This window comes from Glycine max, chromosome 8, assembly GCF_000004515.6.
Source record: "Glycine max cultivar Williams 82 chromosome 8, Glycine_max_v4.0, whole genome shotgun sequence".
Classification (NCBI taxonomy): domain Eukaryota; kingdom Viridiplantae; phylum Streptophyta; class Magnoliopsida; order Fabales; family Fabaceae; genus Glycine; species Glycine max.
The window spans coordinates 40,700,245-40,727,641 of record NC_038244.2 but is presented as its reverse complement, the minus strand read 5'-3'; the positions used below and the strand labels follow the sequence as shown (position 1 = coordinate 40,727,641).

At 32.4% G+C, this 27,397-nt stretch overlaps 2 protein-coding genes across 2 annotated transcripts; both read right to left on the bottom strand.

Annotated features, from left to right (window-relative positions):
• Positions 1-8,229: 8,229 nt before the first annotated feature.
• LOC100798579 (pectate lyase) lies at positions 8,230-12,181 on the bottom strand. Its single transcript, XM_003530637.5, has 4 exons — positions 11,800-12,181; positions 10,067-10,727; positions 9,244-9,486; positions 8,230-8,600 (listed from the first exon to the last, which is right to left on the bottom strand). Exons 1-4 carry the CDS (start codon positions 12,021-12,023, stop codon positions 8,373-8,375), a joined length of 1,356 nt encoding a protein of 451 aa, XP_003530685.1. The 5' UTR covers positions 12,024-12,181; the 3' UTR covers positions 8,230-8,372.
• A 2,474-nt stretch (positions 12,182-14,655) lies between these two features.
• On the bottom strand, positions 14,656-24,466 carry LOC100788193 (alpha-amylase 3, chloroplastic). The gene is made up of 13 exons (XM_003532002.5): positions 24,054-24,466; positions 23,493-23,623; positions 23,274-23,328; positions 23,057-23,179; positions 22,785-22,905; positions 21,838-22,193; positions 20,448-21,130; positions 19,959-20,148; positions 19,540-19,646; positions 17,433-17,682; positions 16,650-16,772; positions 16,116-16,283; positions 14,656-15,307 (listed from the first exon to the last, which is right to left on the bottom strand). Exons 1-13 carry the CDS (start codon positions 24,354-24,356, stop codon positions 15,149-15,151), a joined length of 2,769 nt encoding a protein of 922 aa, XP_003532050.1. The 5' UTR covers positions 24,357-24,466; the 3' UTR covers positions 14,656-15,148.
• Positions 24,467-27,397: the final 2,931 nt, after the last annotated feature.

Below are 27,397 nucleotides of genomic sequence, written 5' to 3'. Positions count from 1 at the left end.
TGAATTTTTATTTTGAACTGTTAAGTGCACAAGGAATTGAAAATCCATTTTGGAATGATGCTTTGCATTATAACAATATCAACTGGAGTTATCTTGATGAGGAGGACATTTGCGGTTTGGAGATGCCGTCGACCTTTAATGTTGGCCAAGAATTATATGTTGGCATGGAATTTGATAGTAAAGATGCGGTCAAAAATGCAGTCAAACAATATGTTATGAAGGTGCATCAAAGTTTCAAAGTTGTTGAAAGCAAATCGAACAAGTATGTGGTTTGTTGCTTGAATAAAAATGCAGAGTGTCATTGCCCTTTCTATATGAGGGCAATTTAATCTAAAAAAATAGATACGTGGAAAGTCACACAATGGGGTGGACCACACACATGTCTGAATATGACCATGACACAAGATCACGAGAAACTTGATTCAGATTTAATTGCCACTTGTGTAGTAGGTACGTATTTTATGTTCATATTATGTTAATTTTTTGTTAATTGTCATTTAAATTTTGTTATGTTATTGACAGACATGATTAAAGAAGATCCATCAATAAAAGTTTCTTTGATTCAAGAGAGGATTACCAGTGAATTTACATACAAGGTGTCGTACAAAAAAGCTTGGTTGGCGAAAAAGAAAGCCATTGCAGTTGAATATGGCGATTGGGATGAGTCATATCCGAAACTTTCGTCGTGGCTAACACACATGCAAAATCATTCTCCTGGATCATATTTTTGAATACTACATGACGATTTTATCGTTGGGAATACGGTTAGTCGCGAACACCGTCAGTTTCATAGAGTTTTTTGGACTTTTGGCCAATGTAAAGAGGCTTTCAAGTATTGTAAGCCAATCATACAAGTTGACGGCAAATACCGTGGGACCCTCTTAATGGCCACATCACAAGATGGAAATGGGTGTGTCCTTCCTCTAGCATTCGCGGTGGTCGAAGGTGAGATGTTGACAGCGTGGTCATGGTTTTTGGCACACTTGCATGAACACGTCACAGATAAAAATGGTATTTGTCTGATATCTGATCGACACGCAAGTATAAAGTTCGTTGTCGCTAACGAAGCACTTGGTTGGCAACCTCCGCACGGTTATCATGTCTGCTGCGTGTGACACATAGCAAGCAACTTCAATCGGAAATTCAATAATGCCAAACAAAAAGAAATGTTGAAGAAATTGGGTAAGATTTCATATTTGATGGTCACGTTTATTTAATATATACTTAAAATTGTTATTCATAACTCATTTTATGCAGCCTACACTCCTTGCAAGCACATTTTTTTACCAAAATTTAGAAAAATTTCGTCAACTAAGTCCAGCCACAGCAACATGGATTGATCGCATTTCAAAGGAAAAATGGACGATGGCTTATGATAGAGAAGGACGTCGATATGGCCACATGACAACCAACCTCTCAAAATGTATCAATAAGGTTTTGAAGGATTGTTGCAACATTCCCATAACAGCATTGGTCAAATCAACGTACAGTAGGTGTCGAAAGTACTTTGTTGAGTGTGGCCGCCAAGCCCAAAGACAGTTAAATGAAGGACAAGTATATTGTTCAAAGCTTGTTAAAGAACTTAGAAAAAATCAAGAACAAGCTTGTTCGCACATCGTTCCCGTGTATGATATCCACTCCACAAGGTTTGAAGTAGAGGAGACCTTCAATCCTATTACGCAACATGGTAGACAAAAGTGGGCAGTTAACTTGAATGGTCATTATTGCCAATGCGGAAGGTATTCTGTGCTTCACTATCCATGTTCACACATTATTGCAGCTTGTGGTTATGTGAGCATGAACTACTACCAGTATATAGATGTTGTTTACACAAATGAGCACATCTTAAAAGCTTACTCCACACAATGGTGGCCTCTTGGAAATGAAGCGACTATTCCTCCTTCTAATGACGCATGGACACTAATCCCTGACCCAACTACAATTTGTGCGAAAGGTCGGCCAAAATCAACAAGGATAAGGAATGAGATGGATTGGGTCGAACCATCTGAGCACTGACAAAAATGTAGTAGATGTGGAGCCAGAGGCCATAACAGGCGTCGCTGACCAATGCAATATGAGTGTGGAAGTTGTTCAAATCATTGATTTATGTATGTTAGTCGAGTGACTTGTATTTGTTTATGTTCTCTTCAATGTATTGAATTTCTGGGGTTGAATGAATTCGTTAGTTAAAAACATTACTTATTTTGGTTTGTGTACATTAGTTATTTATGGGGTTCAATGAATTCGTTAGTTAAAAACATAACCATAAACCCTAACCCTAAACCAAAACTCTAAACCCTAAACCCTAAACATACACCCAAAACCGTAAACATAAACCTGAAACCCGAAACCCTAAACCATAAACCCTAAGCCCTAAACCAAAACCCTAAGCCTTAAACCCTAAACCCTAAACCCCAAGCCCTAAACCTAACCCCTAAACCCTAAAACCATAAACCCCAAGCCCTAAACCTAACCCCTAAACCAAAACCCTAAGCCTTAAACCCTAAACCCTAAACCATAAACCCTAAACCCTAAACCCTAAACCCAAACCCTAAACATAAACCCTAAACCTACACCCTAAAACATAAACCCTAACCCCTCAACCCTAAACCTAGGTTGAGTGAAAATGGGGAGTCCAATGTTGTAGTTAAGGGTATTCAAATTGATACTAAAGGAAAACTATATACAATGATGAACTATGGACTTTGTCAATGTCGAGTATCTGCACATATGGCGTTGGTGTTCGGCTTTAGTTATTAAAACTATTTATTTTTCGTTTGTCTACTTTAGTTTTATTTTTAAACTTTCGTTATTATTATAGTTTGATGCGCCACATAAACTGTATACATTAGTAAGGCATAATAAATGAGATGTGCTAGATTAACTGTCAAAATCAAATGTCATACATACAACAACAAATTTACACAGAGACATCAAAATCATTCATTATGGTGTTCGTGATGTCGTAAGGATGTGCCACATTGTCGATCCCATCTTCGCGCTTGACAATCAGGATTTCTTCTGCCGTGATGTCTCCCTGCTTCTACTTGCTTAGCCTCAGCAGAAAACTCCTGACGCAAATCAACACAAGTCCCTCATATCAGGTATTGCTCCGGGTACATTCCATTGCGGAGCAAATGGGGCGTTAGGTGTTGCCATTGGGGCATCATGTTGCTGTGAAGGAGTCATAGTGGGCCATGAAAAATGAGGTTGTGTTTCCACAACACCACCGAACGAATGTTCGCTCGCAGAAGTATCAGTGTGATGACCTTCAAAAGGATACTGATACATTTGTGAAGGATATTGGGAAAATGTTGTTGGCGTGTAATACATTCCATGACCACGCTCCATCATTTGTTGGGAATATTCTTCCGCTTCAGCAGGCTCCCTTCGTCTGCCTATGCTCGAGTTTCAACACTTGACTGAAGAATGTGAAACTCTTGTGCTGTGAATTCACGCTCTGATGCTGGACCATGTGACACTGACTCAGTGATTCTCTCTTGCTCTTTGCATATAATCGCTAACTTTTCCACGTAAGGCACGAGATCATCAATTGTCCAAGTGTTCCTCCCTTGTGGTGACACCATATACTGTAAAGTCTCCACAACTTCACCCTGCAATTATTAGCGTTAAGAAATTAATGCTCATGCTTAACCAAATAATTTGAAGTTAAACATTGAAAAACAGATAAATACCAATGTAATTGTGTTTGCATTGTTTGGGTCGACAAACATATTTGTTTTATGCCTATACCAGACCATGTAGTCCGAGTTAAAACTCAGTAGGCCCTCCTGTCGAGGATAAACATCAACCCTAAACTCAGCTCGATTTTTACATTGACTGATAATCGGGGCCAACAGCTGGAACCAATTTTCATCTTGTTTGCCTTTGAGCGTTATGCCATGGAGATTCTGCGGTTGCGAAGAACACCCGGAAATAGGTTGTTGCAATCCAAATTGCCGTAAAACTCTATCGGGTTGGTGCCATTCAACATGGAAACAAATCAGTGGCACCACTGCGAACCAGACTACACTTCCAACCACACAATTAGAGGCAACGCTGCCATCACAGTTGTTGTGTATGGCTCCCAGACAAACTGCATATAACAACATAGTTGTCAATTTTCAGTCAAACATAACATATTAACATTTCATTTAACCAATACATTACGATCTTCTTACCTCATGTCGTTTCATGATATCCAATTTGCGATGGAAAACTCTAAGATCATCATTGACAATATGTTGATTTCCACGTCGCAGCCACATACAATAAAAATGAAATCATCATTGTCAACACGCTCCATTATTAATTATTTTCAATTGAAATCTAATTTTTTAAACGACAAACCTGTGTCCGAGTGGTTTATTTTCTATTACGGGAGGCGTCTTCTTTGGAGCCAAAGTCGTGCATCGTTCTCATTCCCACATTTGGATTAAGATGCACATACCTCTGATTGATTTAACTTTGTAATCAGTGGCGCTTCATATCTCTCTATATAAATACACAAGTACGGCAGGTCCCCACGCATACGTGCTGCACTGTTCAAAGTCACGTAAAAATTGTAGGTACCTTAAGGAAACTCTGCTACTGCTTTTGTTAACAAAGAGGACACCTCCTATGAATCGAAGGATCCATGCACGGGTAAACCTTGTGAATGTATATATACATGATTTTGATGATGTCAAAAGAAGAATCAAACAAGGATAAGAATTTTCTTCAAGAATAATTCAAGATTGCTTCAACAAACAAAGCATTGTTTCAAGATTCACTAAAGACCAAGCCTTTCCTTAAAACAAAGTGCTTTCAAGACATGCAAGGCTCTGGTAATCGATTACCAGGAAGTGTAATCGATTACCAGAAGACAGGGTTGAGAAATAGCTGTTGAAAAAGGTTTTGAATTTGAATTTTCAACATGTAATCGATTACCATATGTCTGTAATCGATTACCAGCAACGAAACTCCTGAAATTCAAATTCAAAAGTCATGACCCTTCAAATTATAACTGTGTAATCGATTACACAAACATTGTAATCGATTACCAGTGGAGAATTTTCAGAAAATCTGTCAATAGTCACATCTTTTCATTGGATTTGTGAATGGCCATCAAAGGCCTATAAATAGGTGACTTGGGCATGAATTTTAAGAGAGAGTCTTGATTGATAAAAATGTCTTATCCTCTCAAAAGACAATGAAAGAGATTCCAAAAGAACTTCATTGTCAAATGCTCTCTCAAAAGAAATCCTTGGCCAAACACTTGCAAAATCTATAAGGATTCTTACATGATCTTCATTGTAATATTCTTCTCTTGAAGAGAGAATTCTTCTTCCATTCTTCTTATTCAATGAGATTGGCTAAGAGACTATGAGTCTCTTGTTCTAAAGCATCTGAACACAAGGGATGGGTTGTCCCTGTGTGGTTCAGACTTTGTAAAGGATTTTACAAAGATAGTGGAAATCTCAAGTGGTTTGCTTGAGTACTGGACGTAGGCACCGGAAGTGGTCGAACCAGTATAAAATTGTATTTGCATTCTCTTTTCCCTTATCTTATTTATTTTGTTGCAATCAATTGTGTCTTGCATGTTTAAAGAATATTGTTAAATTGATTGTTGTTGCTTCTTCTGCATTCTAAGCCTATCCCTCTTAAGATTATTGAGGCCACAAGGTCCAACAAATCTTTGTAATTGTTCTACGTTACCCTCATGAATATTTATGTGAGAAAAATGGTAAGACAACCAACTTAATTTTACCACACTGCCTTGACCAGACCTAGTTTGTATATGTGATAAGCATGACGACGAATATGTCATTGATCCTACAAAATAAAATATAATACAATTAATTGACGATAAAATTTATACATTAATTATACATACACAAATTAAGTATATTTACAAAAAATTAATTAAATATATAAAACAAATGGAGTGAAATCAATAACAAAATATATATATTTTAATCACTAAATATATTATATGAATAATATAATTTAAATATACTCTCCAAATAATTTCGAATACATGCAAACACAAATTAAAATAAATAACAAATTATATTTTTCAAAAATTACATATTTCAATAACAAAATATAATATACAATCACGAAAATTTAAATATATTCTACAAATAAATTAAATCACATCTAAACACAACTTTACATAAATAACAAATTATATATATTCTACAAATAAATTAAATTACATACAAATATAAATTCTACAAATAACCTAATTCATATATATATTCTACAAATAAATTAAATTACATACAAATATAAATTTAAATATATAACATAATATTTATATTTTCGACTAAAAATTAAAATAATATATATACAAAATTAATGACTTCAAATAATTACAAGTAAAATAATTTAACATACAAAATCAATAATTTAAAATACATAAAACTATTCTAATTTAAACATAACATATGAAACTAATAATAACTAAAACTAACGTAATATAAAAAATTTAATTCTGACCTAATTTAAAATTAATAATTTACAGTACATAAAATTATTTCTAATCTATCATATCAAATATTTAAACTAAATGTAATCTACCATATATAAAATTTAAACTAAAGCTAATCTAAAATTAATAAGTTACAGTACCTAAAATTATTCCTAATCTATTATATAAAAAATTTAATTCTGACCTAATTTAAAATTAATAATTTACAGTACATAAAATTATTCCTAATCTATCATATCAAATATTTAAAGTAAATGTAATCTGCCATATACAAAATTTAAACTAAAGCTAATCTAAAATTAATAAGTTATGGTACCTAAAACTATTCCTAATCTATTATATAAAAAATTTCAACTAAACCTAATCTATCATATAAAAATTTAAACTATTCCTAATCTACCATATAAAATTAATAACTTAGAGTATGTAAAACTATTCCTAATTTACCATATAAAAAATTTAAACTAAATCTAATCTACCATATAACATTAAGAATTGAAACTAAACTATACAAAATTATTAACTTACAATACCTAAAACCATTCCATTATCAGAATATAAACATCTATATAAATAAAACATACAAAATATTCAATATATAACTTACAAGTTTTTAAGAAAATGGAAGAACACGAACAGCAGCAAGCAACTACCTCTAGCAATTTCACTCTCTCGACACAAGCAATTTCACTCACTCGTTTAACACATTTCACTCTCTCTGCACTTGGGGATATATAAATCCACCAAGCTTAAAGCGCTACCATGGATGGCGACATCCTCCAAGCAACTCGCCAGCACAGAAGGCGCCTTCTGCAGCACCTGAGCCTACACCTGACGCTTGCTGCTTGCCTGAAAAGCCTGCAATGCTGAAGTCGCTGGTCAAACCAGCGTTTCCATTCAGCCTGCAATGCTGGACGCGCCAATACCAGTGGTGACAACCACTGCCTGTGTCGCCAGTGGCAGTGGCAACATGCCACGTGTCAAGTCCCGACGAAAGCGCCAATGGAGATGGCATTTTTACATGCCCTCCACGTAAAAAAATAACACCCTCATGGCATATGTTTCAAAACAGCCCTAGATTGAAAAAAAGTTTGAAAAAGGACATCAAACTGGGAAATTTGCCAAGAAGTAACTCCCTCATCTTCAATTGTTATATACAAGAGTAACTTTCTTGTTCTCTTTGCATTCCTTTTTTAATTTCAAATTTGTCTTCTGTTTTTATTTTTATTATTAATTAATAGTTGAAATAATAAAATAATATATTTAAAACCAACTAAGCGGGTGTCTAACGGGAATATTGCACTACTTGAGTGTTTGTCTATTTTTTTCCTTAAACAAATATTATTTTAGTCCCTTTGACAAAATGTTGTTAGAGTTTTCATGTACCTAACTTAACATATTATAAGTCATTTATATGATAACTCCCTTTGATTTTGCATTCTTAATTTCTTATTATTAAACACCCTACCACATGTATATTTTTTTTCTTCAAATTATTCATTCAAAAAGCATTTAGGCGACTCAAAACTTATTTAAGTCAAATATTAATGTTTTTACACTTAAGTCTAACTTCGTGATCGAACATTGCTTACTTCTAGCCTAGCTATATCCTGTAACATTTTATTTTAATTTTTGTTCCAAAAAAGTGGAATGTCACATTGTTGGAGTGATCTAATAGACTTGTCAATAAGTTAACAATGATTCAATTGAATAAGAAAATAAAAAGAAAAAGGAAATTAAGTAAAAAAATGAGATAAAATCAATCAATTTTTTATTTTTTTCAAAAGCATATGGCGTATATATACAATTTTCTTGCTTTCTCTCTTCTTGTTTCTATCCTTGGCCATTCTATCATTATGGGTATTGTGAGGAAGAGAATTAATGGGAAAAAGGATAATTAACAAGGGCGACCCACTCTGCACTTCAACAGGTTGCCAGAATAGCGTGTAAGCCTTCCTACATAATTTCCTACCTTAGCGGTGATCATGTCTTCTCTTGAGAATGGTCTGCTAGCCAGCTCAGGCCCAGATTGCACAAAAAATGCTCCATTCATGTACACATCGTTAATTGATCTCCACTGCCAATTTGCCCATACGTTTTCTGGTGCGTATTCCCTCTTTGTAATCTTCAACCAACATCAAAATATAACAAATTATGATCAATCCAGGTGTCAAGATCAAATAGAGTACATGATAGCATATTGTTACTAACATATTTTTCTACTTTTTCTAATACATTCTTTTTAGCATTGATTAAAATTATTTATAAAAAATAAAAATTGTAAAATTACGAATGAGATAAATTTAATAAAATAAACTAAAATTTTGATCTCTTATTTATATTTTAAGTTTTTGTTTGTTCCCTTATTATTGAATAGTCTCACATTAATTTCTTAATATTTTCCATTATATCAAATTAGTCATTTCATTACTTAATTTATCATACTACTTTGGTCAATTAATAACATGTGACACACTGTGAGAGATATCAGCTAAGTTAAAATTGATGTCGTTAGTATCAAAAACTGACAAAAAGACCAATTTAGTATAACAAGACACTACTATAAGGATCAAAGTAAAAAATATATATATATACTTAAGGAATGAAACTGAAACTTAAAATGTAGTTGATAAAGGCCCAACATTCTATTTTAGTCAATAAGAAAATGACATCTACAAAAAATTTGATAATTTCTATAATAAATTTCAGCTCATAATAGTACGAAGAAAAGAGTGTCACTGACTAACAAATACTATTTAGATGCATACCTGTTTAGCGAATTGGTTGTCAGGGGCAATAAAACGGTTACCCTCACTGATAATGGTGGGGTTCTTGCTACCACCAATGGCATACATTTCCCAGTGAGTGTAGTCATTATTTACCGAATGGACAAAACCATATCGAACTCTGGGCATCCTTTGAACTAATCTTTTGCCGAAGTGGTTGAATGCCAAGGTGATTTGCATGATCTTATCATCAGAATAACTGTCACTGGCACCAAACAACATCACCTGCACAATGCACAAACAAAACTCAAACCCAACAACTACAAATTAAAGCCAACCTAAAGGTTGTTTTTAATTTGTTTCCCTTTAATTAATTGCATGGAGAAATTATGATATGGTTTGGGACCATGTGATCCCGACCAATCTTTACAGAAAATGTATCTAAGTTTTACTAATTCTTTCATACATGTTATATAAGGAGATTAATCAGGATCATATGGTATTGGACCATATAATATTTTTTTTCGATAAATTATTATATGATAAGAATATATGTTTTAACCAATATTTGTATGACATGTAATTAAGTTTTATTAATTTTTTTTACATGAGATTGGCCAAAAGTCATAGATCATATAAACAATTATCTCTATGCATGACACATGTAAAATTAAGTTTTATTATTCCTTTTATAAGTGACATTGATCAAAACCAAATGATCATGGATGAAAAGGAGGTGTCATTCAAGGTGACTCCTCTTGTTACTGGAAAAAAAATATAAAATATCATTCAGGATTACGTCTCATGTATCTTACTTGACAAAAATAATCCATTTTGGTCAATAAGGTCTGAAATGAATTATTACCTCATTGTGGTCTGTGAAATGGCTGTTGGAGATGGTAATAGCAGTGGATCCCATGATGGCATCAATGAGTCCATCACTACAATTTCTCATGGAAACATGGTCAATCCAAACATTGCTGCTACCAAAGATGGAAATGCCATCACCATCACTCTTAGTCCTGAAACCATAATGTGTCTCAGAATCTCTGATCATCCCACCCTCACGAATCACGATGTCAAAGACCTTGATCCCATGGATGATGATGTTCTTCACAAACTGCACCGTGATGCCAGCACCCTTGGCAATGTAAACATCGACACCTCTTCCATCAATGGTCTTGTTGCTGTTCATGATGAGCTCCTGTTGGAGGGTGATGAACATGCTTCGAGCAAAGATGATCCACAACGGGCCGTCACGCGTGACCGCGTGGCGGAGCGTGCCGGGTTTAGGGTTCACCATATCATCGTCGGAGGGATCGGTGACCACGTAGAATGGTCCACCTTTGCCTCCAACGGTGTTTCTACCGAAGCCTTGGACGCAATCTGCGAGCTTCTGGCGATTGTTGGCCCAATTGGGGTCACACCTCCAACACCTGTCGATGGGGTTTGTGGCTATGCATGGACCGTCACCACGATATTTTCCCTTCAAGTTCCTTCGTAAATCCTTCTTGCCAATTGTGAGTCTGTTTGTAAAAAACAAGAGGAATTTATTAGCTTTATCCCTTAAGAAATATAAATTAGGGGAGAAATGATAAATGAAGATGTTCTCTTTCTAACCCTTCTTTTGTGATTATTTGGAATTTATTGAAAATAACCGTGAATGACCACAAAGATTCATCAAAACAAGTGATTTTTATTTAATTTTAATTAATTAGCGTCAAAAAGTGCCACTAATATTTCTTAAATTGAGAGATAAGAAATTATTAGATATTTTTTATCGAGATATTATTTTGGATCATCGTGTGTTTATAGTCCAAATGAATTTTTAAGAGATAAATAGTCAATTTTTTTTAATTTGAAAAAAAAAATAACGCAAGTTAGTATGAAATAAGAATAATCTGTTGTATATTTAATAAAAAAAAGTTTGTTACCTTGGTAGTAAAAAAAGGATAGTTAATTTGTTACCAAATTTTTTGCATATTTGACATATTGTCCTTAAGTTATCCCATGACCATACATGACAAAGAAGAGATAGAAAAGAGAATTCATATTGTAATAGACTTCTGTCAATTTCTGTGATATATATTCATTAACAATTGATTTACATCCAGCAAAGGCTAGTAACTTTTTGTGTTCTTTTCTTTGAATTCTGACATGAAAAAGAAGTTAATCTTTCTATGTATGACAGAAAAGGAATATGTCTATAAAAAAATTAGGAGAGTTTTTTTTTTGTTAAGAGAAAAAAAAATGAGGAGAGTTAATCTTATCTATTATTTAATCTTACATGAATCATTAAAACTAATGCAATTATTATCAAATTGATCAATTGTTAAAATTTTCTAGTATTACTTTTTTTTCCCACAAGCCTCCTCTTTTGGAGGTAATTTTCGAGGCACATTAGACATTAAATATGATTTTTTTTCCAACGGAAATTCGAACCTTGTTCAATACATTGTGGAAAATTAATATCTTTTGCTAGATCTAATCCTCGTTGGTTTTGTGTTACTTTTTCATGCCATAGTTTAATATGCCATATACCTATGCATTTTAATTAAGAAATTAAAGTAAGGTGTTATATGGTATGAGAAAGCTCACTCGCTAACACTGGAAGTGAAGTTGCTGGAGACTGAATATGGGTCTTCAAAATAAGCTGCCTGACTGTCCACTTTAGCGGCTTTTGCCCTTTCCTGCCAATAACTATCAAACTCATAGACATGGCTCTGCCAATACTCATCTTTCTCTAAGGAATTGGCATTCAGGGTAGGAATAAAAATTGCCAGAGAAAGCAAAAGAAAATAATATTGCTGACAGTTCGCCATAATATTGTTTAGTTTTTTTCTTTGTTGGTGGCCGGTATTGATGCCAGCTGCCAAGGTTTGGACTCCAAATAATTATTAATTGAAGTTTAACCCGGCCACCACAAAGAAAAAAACTACAAAATTGAAGAACCCTTCTTGGGGTTGGAAGAAAAAATGTAAGAAAGGCTCCCAAGTTCATATTGGAATAGAAAGCATTTATATAGTGAAAGGAAATGCGCACCAAAAGCCACATTTGGGTCATGTTGGAGACGCATAATAAGCCAGAAAAAACGGGATACGTACGTACCGAGTTTTAAGAGTGGCATTCATTTTACTTGTGGCAAACAAAAATGCAAATTTTGCAATTTCCTAATTTTCATGTATCCATATAAGAAAATGAGTGATCTACGTTTGCCTCTGAAACAAGGCATGCAGCAAGGATCTTCCAAATTGTGCTAAAAATAAAATATGATTCACGTACGCAATGCATGGACGTGCATGGACGAGGTAATGAACCTGAATTGGATGTTTTTCAGTTTTGCCATGCAAGATGCAACACATGGATTCCTTCCTTAATTTAATGATTTGTATTTTAACGTCTAGCCCTAAATTCTAATCATTCGAATAAAAAGCAAAAATGTAAGTAAAACATTGACAAACTCTTTGTAATACAATTTTTATCGTTAATTGAAATGTGTCTAGACTTATTAAATTATGAGTGAATCGCATTGAATTGAATAAGAAACAACCTCACATGATATCTTGAGTCCCAATATATTTCTGATTTTAGTCAATAGTATAAAAATGTATATTTCTCGAAAGTAAAAGACAAATTCACAGACGATGTTTTTTCCATACACAGGTATAAGATCCTACCCATAACCACTAGCTTAAGAAAAAAGTTATTTAGTATCTATCAATCATGTTATATTATGTTAATAAATAAATTTGTTTGAAAGTGTATTATTAACATTTTTAATAGAAAAGTATAGTATTTTTTTTTCTTTTGGGGTGAATTAGTAAATTGTCGTCTATAACGAACATGAGAAATTGTAGGTTATAGTCAAGAAACAATGTTGGTTTGTGCTTAGTGAAAAGTGATATACACCACAATCAATATTTTCTTTACACTAATTTTTTTTCTTCAGTATAAAATTTCATTAAAATTAAAACTATATTTTATTGATTTTTTTCACCTAAAATTTACTTATAATAAAAAATGTTAAAAATTATATTAAATGATACATTATTAACATTTATCCTATTTCCCCTAAAAAAAAACCCTTTATCCTATTTTAAACCAATTAACCAAAATATTTCTACCCTAATTTCTTAAGGAAAAAAATAAAGAAATGCATTAGAATATAAATTCAATATTTTATTAAAATTGATTTAATAAAAATATAAAAAAAAATACTTTGCACTATATATGCTACTATCTTGTTTAAAATTAGATTAAAAGAAAATAAATAAAATCGAAACGTGCCATATTAAAAGTAATATAAAAAAATCAAATTAAATTAGTAAAATCGTGTAACTAGTGTTAATTAATCCTTGGATGCTCCAGTTCTCACCGTAGGATAGGCCTTCTTTCTTATTAAAGAAATAAATAAATAAACATATAAACCAACCTTGTCTAAGTCCTTGCAGAAACTAAAATTTGATCAATCATGATGTCAGAACTCAAGTTGGATTGCTGTTTCTTGTACCTTCAAGTTGTTTTTGCATTTTTTTGGAATGTTTTTTTATCTTTTAGATTAGTCATTCTAAAAGTCAAAAAATATATATCTAATCAATCCGAAATGTAATTGGTCATTTCGGAAATCAGAAAAAAAAAATACAGGAAGCAACTTGAATATGCATGAAACGGCAACCCTCTCGTGTTTATTGTAGTACGAATGATCCACCATCCATATCATAGAGAAATATGATCCAAAATGAAACCTCATCAAGAAGACACCTTATCCTTTTATATAGAAATCTACTTTTGTGTGCTTTCTTAACTTAAAAGGAAGAGACAAAATGTTTTCACGCGTGTACAAAGAGAGAAAATGCTTTTTTGCTGTACAGCAACAGGCAAAGCAATGCACGGATTTTATATATAAAAGTATAGATATTTTCTTTTGTTACATCATTTTGACACCAAAGTTTTATGACCCTCACAAATACAATTGTCTTTTTTTTTTTTTTTTTTTGTCTTTAACCAGAATACTGACAAGACAAGTTATGAATCTATCTGTCATGCTATGAATAGTATAGGTAAAGGTAAAAATCCTTTCTAAAATAACTCTAAAATTAAAATCCGTAATATTGTAAATAAAGTTTAAATTAACAATTTGACATGAATTAAAAAAAATGTTAATTTAAGTGTTGATGTCAAGTCACGCATAGAGTAAAAATTAACAAGTTGAACAACATATAATTAAAAAATCCTACAAATCTAATTCTTTAAAGTTATTGGTGAAATCAAATTTTTTTCTAGCATTCAAGAAAATCGGACTGAAAAATCAACCAACATTCATAAACTTGTTTCAGTTATTTGTAAGACTAGGGCATGTTTATTAAAAAAAAAAGGAAACTAAGGATAAATTTTTCATTGAGTAAATATTTTCTAATTGAAGAGTTTTTAAAATAAAGACATAAAATGATAAGCTATCATGAAATTTTCATCTCTTATTCATTTATTTATAAACACTATATACTCTTAATTCAAAAAATAAAACTTTACACTCCCTTTCCTTTTTGTCCAAAACCTCCCAATCCAAATTTTCCCCAATACATTGCCATCTAGATCCAGGAACCTGTTGAAGAATTATGTGCTATCAATGGCAATTTTATACAATCTTGCCATACTATCTAAATATTGTATACTTTGTAAACATAATAATGTATATATAATATGAAGGCTTCCTAATTTCAGAAGAGCCAGCATTTGGCTGAAATGAACCCTCTGCAACCTTCTCTATAATATTTGCTTCAATGCAGCATATATACGTTCAGCAACAGTGGCACATTTCAACTCACTTCAATTGTGACTTGCCATACCATCATCTACTCTTCTGTCTTTATACTTGCCTCCTAAGAAACATATACAAGGTGGTGGTGATTTTCCAAAGGAACATACACTTAAGATACAAACAATTATATTATGATGCCTCCCAAATCTTATAGTCCCTTCCCTCCAAAGCTGAGGACCATCTTTGAGATCCACTAGGTGGTTCAAAATGACCAGGTCCAATTTTCATAGCAACTTTGTCATCAACGATAGCTGCATAAACATCCCTTTCTGCCTTGCAAATTTTAAGCTTAAAACAAGAGGAGACAAATGTGAGTATCAATGTTTGTATGTTATATAATGAGGATCTTCAGTTTTTTATTAAGATAAAAATATAATGTAAGCATGCATATGGTTTACATATCAAACACCAAGAAAAACAAATATCATGCATTTCAAGTTTCAACTGTTAGCACTAAGACATAGTTGCCACCAAAACATAGATACATTCTCAAGGAATATTGCAAGCAGAGATTTTCCTTTACTTTTTTCCATCATTATTGCCATTGCCATCTATATTATGATGAGTAATTTAGTTAACTCTTTTAACCTAAGTTAATAACCAAAACATGCTTTGTGATAGAATCCCATCACAGTAGGAAAAGCAAGTTTGACAAGGGAATAGAAACTCCAGATAGTGAGGATAATGTGAGAAAGAGGTGTGGAATGTGGATTTGGGCTGCAGCAAACTAGCGTAAGTGGCAAGAATGAAGGAACAGTTAGGAGCAAAGCAAGGCATTAAAGAAAGCATAAAGGGGCTGGTGCTGGAGAGTTATGTGGAAATTAAGGTTTTGGAAACAGCTTACACTCTACAGATTATTGTTATTCTATATTTTCCTTTTCCGGTTTGAAAGAATTATGCATTACTTTCCCTCAGTTTCTGGTATCTGTTAGTTTCAGTGACAGTCACTTTCACTAATTAATGCAATGATATTTCAGTTCTGATTTTCAGTTCCTATGACTTTGACATGCAAAGATAAAGCTCCTCATCATCCACCCCAGAGAATATCCACTTAAACAATACAATGTAGTACATGAGAGAATATTCTGATGCTTACTGTACTCCTGCAGTGGATCTTGTTCCGCTTCCTGATAGAGATAAGTGTTGCTATTTCAGTTTTATAGTGAGAAAAAATATGGTCATAGAACACTGATGGTGTTCCTGGGTGAGTAAGAGTGTAGGCATATCCCTGCATTTCTTTTCCACTGGGAAATCTCCAATGACCCTTCAAGAGAAAATATGAAAGAAAATTCATTATAGTAAATATTTTTAGCATATCAAATAAGTGCATCCAAAAAACATTTTAAAAAAACAACAATGAATAAAACTTCAATTCCTTTTACCATTACTTTTTATGCATAAAACTGTTACAAATGTTTATAAATACACTAATAGGAATCTCTCTCTCTCTCTCTGTATGTATATATATTTGAAAAGATTCAAAGGAAAATTCCTAATTTGAAAATCTCCAATTTTACTAGTCTTCATAATAATAGGTGCACAGTCAATGATAATGAATTATTTCAATCAAATTTAACCTTGAAAGAATATCCAACAGTACCAAAATACTTTTGAAAGGGGGAGTTCAAACCTGGGTAGAGCCAGTGTCATGATTTTCTATAAAAGTAACAGCACGAGACGGCCACCATCCAAGAACACCGGGGGGTTTCCCCTTCTGATCTGACAAGCGCCAATATTCACATCTTTCCAAAGCCTATACGGAGAAGAATTTAAACAAAATATCACCAACATTATATAACATACAGCCTGCTGGTCTGGTAAAAAGAAAAAAGTTAACAGCATGCACATTTTTCTGCTCATCTTTTGAAGCATCCTTACAAGAGGTGCAGTGAGTTTCAGTTCGAACTTTGAAAATAAATTAAGAGCCTAAGGTAAAGTTGTTTACATCAGAACAGCCTAAGGTAAAGTTGTTCACAAAACTTGCTTGGGATAAGTTATCAACAAGAGAGCCTTATGAAAAGTTTATGTTAATTCTTCATATTTGCAATACAATACATATAATTAAGTCACTATAATTTTCCCCACATGAACATCCATTAAAATCTCAGCCGTGGTAGTAAGCAGCTTATCAGCAGTGAGGTTGTTTCACTAGCAGCATTATCACTGCTACAGTAAAATTATTTAAAAACAAAAAAGAAACATAGTAGTTCACTGGCTTTGCACAAAAAGATTACAAACAAATTCCAACAAGCCAACGAAATTAGTAGTATACTAGTATCTCAAAACAAATAACTGACTTTGTAAGATTTTCAAGTCAACCTAGAGATATACCCAGTAGATTCAGAAAATTTTATGCATGAAAAAATTTAAATAGCTGTTATTGAAAGTTGAAACATTCAAGTTGAGTGCTTACAGAGTGAAGAATCCCTTTGGTTGTAACATCAAATGCACCAGCAGTACCAGCAGTAGCATTGATCCAGTCAACGATCCTCTGCCTATGTGCATCTTGATTATGATCCATTTCACCATATGTATAACTAAGGGAATCCCAGTACTCTCCTACCGCAAAGTAAGGTTCACTTGCTTCCAGGTAGTCCTTTACATAGCCACCCCAAAATCCCCTGACAAAGTCAAGCCTCCACCCATCATACCCAATTTCTTCCCTGAAAAGTAAACAATATTAGGAAAAAAGAATTACAATAATTGTAATACTTCAACACAACGGAAACAAAGGGGGGTTAACATTTTATTAACAAGCATCACAGAAACATAGTATATGTTGAAATTATAGGGAACAGGGATTTAGGACGAGAATGAGAGAAATAATATATATATATATATATATATATATATATATATATATATATATATATATAAGGGACAATGAATCATATTCTCTAACATTTACTAGACTACTAGAGTGATAAAAAAAACGTACTTACCCTTATTTATATTAATACTAGACTCCTAAGTCCAATTAACTAAGGAATCAAATCATGAAATATGCAAACCACTCTTACGAGATCAGCTATTATACTTTAAGTACTCTTAATTAGAATATTATTTTGAGATATTCTAGAAGAGTACAATAAGGGGGAAAAGGGCAAATAAGTATGACTATAGGATAGAAGGAAAGAATCAACTGAGTTTCAAGGACAGCAAAATAAAAGATTAGATATTAATCCCAAGTTTGGGATGTGAATAAGGAATAGCAGGCTATCCTCTGCGATTGACTGCTATTTAGTCACAATTTTGGACTCTATTCACACAATGCAAAAACACTACACAATGAGCTTCCTATAGAGGCCAGCAGGACACTTTGACACAGACACTTCTCTTTAACATAGCAATGAAGTAAATAAATAAAAGGCATTATTTAATATTTTAATTTTAATTTTTAACATTATACTCTAAGCTGTATTCTTAAAACTAATATCTCTAAATTTGAGCGAACAGAGGGTTTGGCTATAAGTATTCAAGCCAACCAGAAATCTTTTTTAATTGGACAATTAGTTAGCAGTATTAGGCACATGTCATACAGGTGTCAATGTCAGAAACATATCCAATCCTTCAATACATCAAATCAACCAGGAGCATCTAGAGAAACATTAGATAATGCTGTAATCCCACTCCGTATGAGATTTCCAAAATGGTAACAGCATCAAGTCAGCACAAATTTAGACATACTGTTAGAGAAGCCCATAGTCAACACCCTCCTTGGAACACACACACAACAACAAAAGGGGAAAATTAAAAGAAATTGAAGAAATAGTATCAGTAAACATAATTACTTATGACCATAGATGAGGCACATTCTCAAATTTGAAAATCTTTCAAGTTTCGATGAAAACATATTAGCAAAACCCTTCAGCCTCCTACATAAAGTCATCATGTTTTTACATAAACAAATGTTTTATTAAGAAATATGTGTAGCACAAAGTAGGTTTTGTTGGCAATCACCTGAACAGGCCAGCTATAGGCAACAACAAAGAAGATTTGAAGGAAAATCATTGAGTCCATGAGGAAATGTCATAGGGTAAAAATCAAGAAACTAAGATACAAATAAGCCTATGCTACAACTCAAATACAAAATAATTCATTGTCGTTAGATGTTTGAGAAAAATTAAGACACCCATAGAAGAATGAGGATAATACAGAACTTAGATCTCTATTTGCTATACCTCAAGCATCCTCTCCTAAAAGAAGTCAGAATTCTCTTGTTATATCATGAATTGAAGCACACATGAAACTAATACAGTGGCTAATTCGTTAAGCCACATTCTGGAGACTGAAACACAGCTTCCAACAAAAAAGTCTACAAAAATCTAGAAGATGGTTTAATGTCAAGTTTTATGACAAATTATCTTAGTTCTCTGGCATAGCCTCTTTAAAAATGAAACCTTGAATAATAAACAATAGAATTATAATGAATGAAGTAGCAAACTGGCTGGCTATATTCTTATCTGACAACATTTTGTGGTCGTTGTAAGGTTTTAAAAATTAGGATCTGAAATACAAACCTCATCCAGCATAACCATTCTTTAAGATCCTTTCTCACAAAGTCCTGTGAATGATCAATGTTTGGAGCAGCATGAAAATTGTCTCCACTACTCTTGTTGCCTCTCCCCTGCATGGCAGAAAGACTATATATTATGCATATCAGATTCACCCAGAAGGATAATTGTATCATTGTATGAGACACTAACAACAAAAGGAGTTGTGGGTTTCATATTACATTATTTACTTAACAAGATGGTAACCAAACATAAGCATGAAATAAACTATTTGCAAAGTGTCTCTTCATTCTTTTACCAATGAACTATAAAACTTCAATCAGTAGTTTTCAAATGTAAATATTCAATTCTTTTAGGATGATTACCAATACTGAGTGAAGAGTAAAGAGTAAAGAGCAAAGTACATATAGAAAACCCATGTCTACCTGAAAATGTGGATCATCAGCTACAATTGCACGATCATCCCAGTTGAGACGACCTCCAAATAAGTTCCAAATACCACTCTGGTTCTTGAAGTGAGCACAGCGGTGATTTAAAACAGCATCTCCAAGCACTTTGATTCCAACTTCATGCAAAGTTTTCACCACATCCTTCAGTTCATCAATAGTTCCATATCTGAAATATTAAATAATACATAGTAGTTCATATCAAAGTTCCTTTTCAAGGAGATGTACAATTATGTTACATCCCAAGGCATCTTATTCTTTTCTCTTTTCATGCAATGTATAAACCAGAACATAAAAGAATGTCGCCATCAACACAAGTCAATCGGTGACTATAATATTTGAAGGTGCAGCATATGGCATATGCATTTAAGGGTAAACAATTTGCCTAACAACAGGCCCTCTATATAGATAAATGGCCTCCGCAACTATGAAACAATAGAGACCTTTAAAAGAATTTGAATCAAGTACCTAGAATTTAAATTATATAAATCCTTTGGCATATATCCTTCAGGTGAAACAGACTCTGTAGGTGGTGGTAACCATATCACAGTAAAGCCAAATGATGCCAGTTCTGCAGCTTTCTCTTTAAGCTCCATATACCATCTTCCAGATTTATGAGATTCCCAATTAAACCCTTGGCATACAATTTCGTACCCTGTGCCTGTTCCCGAGGAAATTTGTGGAGGCAAGTCAGGCAATAATAGTGTCTTAGATTCCACAGCAGCCTCAGATTCCGCAATAGTTTCCTCTGAGAAACTTGGAACTGAGCTTCTGAAGATACTATAAGCTTCAGCAGCTAGTTTTTCAATTTCTTGAAGAATGCTTTCTTGTGCTTCTTTGGATTTTGTCTTTCGATTCTTCTCAGAGGAAATGTCTGTCACCAAATGCCTTATTTCGTTGATTATTTCATCAGTAAATGCAGATATAGATTCCTCTTGACCTGCCTCTTCAGTCACTTCCTTCTGCACACCTTCTGATTGATCTTCTCTGTTGCCAGTAATTATGCTTCCAGAACTTGGGAGAGGGATATAAAAGTCATCTCCCATGTCATTTATCCAAGTACTGTCATTTAGCTTAAGAACAAAAAGAAATCCAGAAAATTCTTCTCCCAAAGAGAGTTGTACTGAACTTCCCTCTCCACTGTCTCTTGACTGCAGAGGAGGACAGACAGGTAAATATATTATAAAACACCAAAATGGCATAGAAATGCAATACCACATTCTGACTGCCATAAACCAAATTTCCAAATTTTCCAAGAGAAAGAATAAAAGGGGAAACAGAGTAACTAAAATAAACCTTTAGAATAAAAGGATGCATTAATATCATGCATTCAATATTTCAATCATAATCCAGATATATTCATCATCACTTATAGGCATACATCAGTATTTAGAAAAAGGAACTGCAGTGAAGTACAAGATTAGGGCAGAGGGTAAAATGCACTGGGATTGCTGGACCTATTTAGATATAAAATTTTGAACATTAAGCAGATTAAATTGTTAAAACAACGACTAACTAGAAAAATAGAGCATAGATTTGAGTTCAAGAAAACACCATACATAACTAAAGGTAGGACAAGAACAAAAGATTAATCCTTGAGATATTGGCACAACATACAGTCTTAGTTTTTATAGTCCATTAAGAACAAATCACATAATGTGAGTTTTTTACTACAATTTTAAAAATGATGGGAAAATCAAGTTCAAAATCCCATGGAATTATTTGAGTATAGAAACATCTTCCTTGAATATGTCAAAATCAATAGCATCACCAACAGAGCAATAGTATTGAAATATATTTCATAACCTACAGCAGTGCTAAAACATTAAAAAAAGAAGACAACCTGTCAGAACTCTACCTGTAATTTAGTTCTTAAAGCTCTGTCCTTAAATGCTATTGTTTCTGGTGGATGAGGAGCAGGTGGAATTTCCCACCACTTCAAATCATCCCTACAAACACCCCAGTGAAGGAGAATATCTCCAGGTATATCTGTTTCTAAATATAAAATATTCTTAGCTGTCTCAGAGCACTTCCTAATGGAGACACTGATAGAGTTTTCGACAATAACTTCCTTGGTAATTGATAGGTCTACATAGAAACCTTCCAGTTGACTATTTTCCACTTTTGTATTTATGGATCCACTGTTGTCATCTTGATCTTTGTCATGTGTTGCTTCTGACTTGAGGAGAATGTTAGATATCTGCCCCAAGGCCCCTAGGAGAGGAAAGACCATGAAATGTGTCGCAGTTCAAGCATGCCAAAATAAAGGTGTGAGGACACAGCTAAAAGGATTAAAAGATTAAATTGAAAAGAAATAGAGAGTGCCAAACACATTATAAACTCAAAAAATGATGATTTCAAAATTAAGTAGATAATTGGCTCATTATTGCAAACTTTGTCAGCACAAATATTGAATACAAGATGATGTTAGGATCTAACCAAGTTTCATTCTTCTTACAAAATAAACATTGTTACTTTTCCCTTAATGTGGAATACAAAATTGAAATACATATCAAATGACAAACATTTTCTTTTTCTTTTCTTTGATGCAATTTTTTTATGGCTGTTCACTGATCACACTGTTGTTCATTATATTTAAGCATCTTAAGAAAAAGTTACTCATTACTTGAAGATGAAGATAGCATACGTAAACATGAACCAGTTGGAACTATAGGATATAATGAATAATAGAATTATGATTTGTTTGACACACTCTAAAAGCCATGAAATAGTATAAATTTCAGAAAAGAGATGAAATAGAAAAAACTGAAGCAAAAAAGATCACAATATATGATTTCAAAAAACCTGGCCACAAACTAAAACCCTTTTTAGGTCCAATTATATTAGCATCCTCTTTAAGGTAGTTGACCAGAGGAACCTTGAAATCTCTTCCTTTGTGTTGGTACCAAGCACCGGTTTCCTCATCCTGCAATGGATCAACATGGCCACTCAAATCAGAAAGAAGGAATAAGTACTGAAAGGGAGGGGGGGAATTTGACCAAAAGGTTCTTTAGGTCAACCACATATTCAACATTAAGAACTAACATCTCCAACTGCTAACTGTAAGAAATATAAACCTTGAGAACAAAATTAATAGCTGAAATATCATTGTTGGGTTTAAGATCAATCTTGACTTCATGTAAAATATCTCCTTCAGCAGATGACAATGATTTCTTCATAGGTGTCTCTATTGCATAGTCCTGAAATTTTCACTTCACACTCAAAATTTCTGCATGGCAATAATGAACACGGGCCAAATGTGAGAGCATGAGAAGTCATGAATCCATTGTCTACCTTAATAGGAATAGATCCAGGGGGTATCATATCGCGAGGAGGTTGATCCCATTCACTGGAGAACCAAAATTACATCTTAATCATATATCTTCATTGGATCATTAACATTAAGATTAAGCTAATACCATGATGCAAAATATAAAGCACAATCATGAATCGCCTCATATCTCAAAATCAAAATGAAAGTTAATTCAAACACCTTATTTTAACATGCTGTACCTTCCAACATCATCCACACGGGAAACTCCCCAGTGAAGAATCCATTTCCCTGGTAGATTGCAACCCACTGTAAGCTCCCAATTTCCCAAATCCTTCCCCTGATCCAATCTTACAAAGATCTTTCCCTCCACCTGCAGATTCCATCACAATTAACACAAGAATCCCATCAATGCCAAACACCACACACTATGTCTATTAAAACACAAAAGCAAAAAGGAAAAGGCCTTTTTAAGTTCTGGATATTCCACACCCCCCCCCCCCCCCCCCCCCTTTTTTACAGTATTTCCATTCTATCTGATTGGTCAGAGAACAAAGATAAACAAAAGAAAAAACGTGAAACAATAAAAGAGAGCATATCAACAACAACAATCAAGCTGATCCAAACTTTTACCCCTTGAAACCCAAAAAAAAGGTACAAAACAAAATTCTAACACCCTTCAACTTCTCCACTATTTCCTCAAAAAAAAATCACAATTTCACTTCTGGGTATTCCCAAAACTCTCTATAAACCAAACACCACTCCAAAAAAAAGTGAGAAGACAAAAAAACTGAAAGAGAGACCAGTTCAGTTCGGTTGATGGGGAAAGTCTGATCGAACGAGACATCAGAGGACTGAATTGACTCGAGGGTATCCGTGTTTGTGGCAAAAGCTTCAAACTTTGGAGTGTGAAACTTGTGTGGTTTGCAAGAGGCAAAGCTATAGTTACAGTTATTGTTGTTGTTGGAGTTGAAGAGGGTGAGAGTGGAAGCGGAAGTGAGAGAGAATGGCTTTGGCCTGGAACGGTGAATGGAAAGTTCTCTTTCTCTTGTGAAGTAGTGGTTGAAGCAGAAGAGAGGGGTGGTGGTAGTGGTGGAGATACTCATGGTATGTAACTATGTATGATGGTTCCTTTTGCAAGGAAATGGGAATGAAAGAAAGAGGTTGTAGAAACATAAAGAACAACCAGCTTTGTATGTTTTGTTGGATTGTAGCAACTTGGAGGTGTGGACAGAAATGTTTTTTCAAATTTAAGAATTATTATTATTAAGAATAAAGAATAATATATTGCGTGTTCTTTTTCAATAATTATTATTATTTCCCCTCTTGGGATGGATGAGGTTGATTTTGATTTTGATTTCTTTTCTTCTTTTTTGTGAGCAAAGCAAGGGACTAGTAGCACATCACCGAATGAACACCTCGATCAACTGAAAAACTGGATTTGAATCTTTAAGTAAGCTTTTAGATTTACGAAGGAAGATTCCATTAAAAATATTAATCAGGTTGGCTAAGATTGCTTTTCAAGAGTTTTTGTTATATAGCAGCGTTAAAAATTGGATCAATCGTGAACTCAATCCAGCTATTAGATTGATTGATTTTTTTTGTCGCTAATAGATTGATTAATTTTTTTATGACTATAGATTGATTATTAGTTAAACTAGTGGATCATTGATTAAATTTTATAACCAATGTAAATAACATAAAATATAAATATATATTAGAGTTTAAAGATTATACATTAATAACGCATAATTTATTTTCTCTATATGTGTAGATACTGATAGGTTTACTAGTTATTTATGGTGGTTTAATAGTAAATTGATCTATTGAACTCAATTCATCTTGGCAAGTCATTTATGGAGGATTCTTTTCCTATACTGTTAGATTTTTATTTGATCTTTATTGTGATACCATACACCTTTTTTTACAGGATTATTTCTTCTCCCAATAATTTCTTCCGTCACCATACATCTTCTTCCTTCACTTCACTATTGTTGTTGCTACTCAAGTATTGTCTGATGCACCAGAAAAGATACCTCCGTGTGGTCTTTCATAAATTTTTTGTCTCTTCCCTTTGACCAAGGGTGTTCATGGGCAACTGAATTAAATTGGATCTGACCAAATCCTTAATCTCACCCAATCAAATTAGATAGTAAATAATTGTTAAGTTTTTAAAAATATATTTTTTTTACTGAATAATATATGATAAATGACTAAATGTTTTTGTTTTTGTTTTGTAATTTATGTGTTAAAAATGTTGGTCAAGATATTCATAAAATTAAATATTTTTTAATTTAGAAAATAATAACTCCTTTTGCAATTTTCTTTAAAAAAAAAGTAGATAACAATCATTTCTCTTAAATACGTTGACTACAATGAAAAATTATTTGAAGCTATTTAACCGGAAATTTGTATTTACTTTTATGAACAATTATAATTATAAATTAGAGATTCTTTATTCAACATGTTAATGTGTTAGAATTAGAAATTTTCGTCGAGCTAAGTTATTAACTTAAATAATTTTCTTATAATAAAGATAATGGAATTGAACCTAAGTCTTCATATATATCATTCAAACCTTTACCACTAGGACCACCCTAGTGATTTATCATAAAAATAATATTTTTGTTAAAATTAAGTTACACTTCTATTTTTTTATAATGTTTTCTAAAATATTAATAAACTAGTGTTTGGACTCGTGTAATGCGCAGTTTTTTTTTAATATTATATAAGAATTATTATGAATATAAAAAAACGTGATATCATGATATCTTGTAAAATAAATAAGTTGGACAGCAAACCAAATTTACTAAATTAAAAAAACATATAAATTTTGTCCAAAAACTATCTAATAGATGGACAACAAATCTAAAAATGATATCCAAGTTGTGTTTATTTGTTATATTCACTAAGACATTTGTTTACAATACATAATATATGTTTGTTGTCTTCATGAAATCCATTAACTTTCAAAATTTGCTTTATAAGAATGCATATATCCTTAACTCATGTATTTTCTTGTATAAAATATACAATAAAATGTGTTCAAGATATTAGAAATACAAATTTGAGACAACCGCCTCATTAAAAAAACATATAAGAGAAGAATATCAAAATAAATATCTAATTATAGGTATGTATAATAATTATTAATGTGATTTTAAATAAATTATGTATCCCCGTGAATTAATTAAAAAATTTCCTACGTGTTTTTATGAAGAAAGAAAAATCTCATGTGTTATATTTCATATATAATTATATTAAATTATTACAACAATAATTAAAAATTTTAAAAACTATAATATAATATGTTTTCTTTCTAGAAATTTAAATTTTAAGACGATATAAAATAATTAGATAATAGAGAAGTTAATAATGTTTGTTTTAAGGTTATTTAAATAAGAAATAAATAATTATTTTCCTAAATTTAATTTTTTATTGTAATTTTTCATAGAGAAGTAAATAATCATAATTTTATTGACTTAAAATATTTTTTATGTAATTAGATATTATATTAATTAGATTGAAGAAATTCTAATTTTAATAAAAAAAATCTTTAGTAGAAAAGTTCATCGGCATGAATTGAGTATAAATTTTCTTATTACTTTCCATTAAAATAATACATCCCCATGTGTTATATTTATATATTTTATATTTTAAGAAAAATCTGAATTTCACTTCATATCTTCATTTACTTATTCATCTCCACTTTGAATAATACAAATGGTTAATAAATTATTGAGAAGTAAAATTACATTCTCTTACTTCGTATTTTATGTTTTAAATGAAGTGTAAATTTCACTTCATATTTTATATATAATAATTTCTATCTTAGTAAGTATATAATTTAAATATAATTTTATTTTTTCTAACTGATAAAAAAATATATAATCTCTATCATTACTAAAAAAAGTTCCATCCGAAAAATTAAATATAACTTTTCATAGTTGATTTTAAAAAAACCATCTTCATATTTAAAATTTTTTTTCTGACTAATCACAAAATTATATAACTTTTATCTTTACTAAAAGAAAGTTTTCACCCATAAATTAAGTATAAATTATCTTACTTCCTTTTAAAAAACTCATATTCACATTTTATATTTTAAATATGATTTCTATTTTTTCTGACTAAGAGTAAAAATATA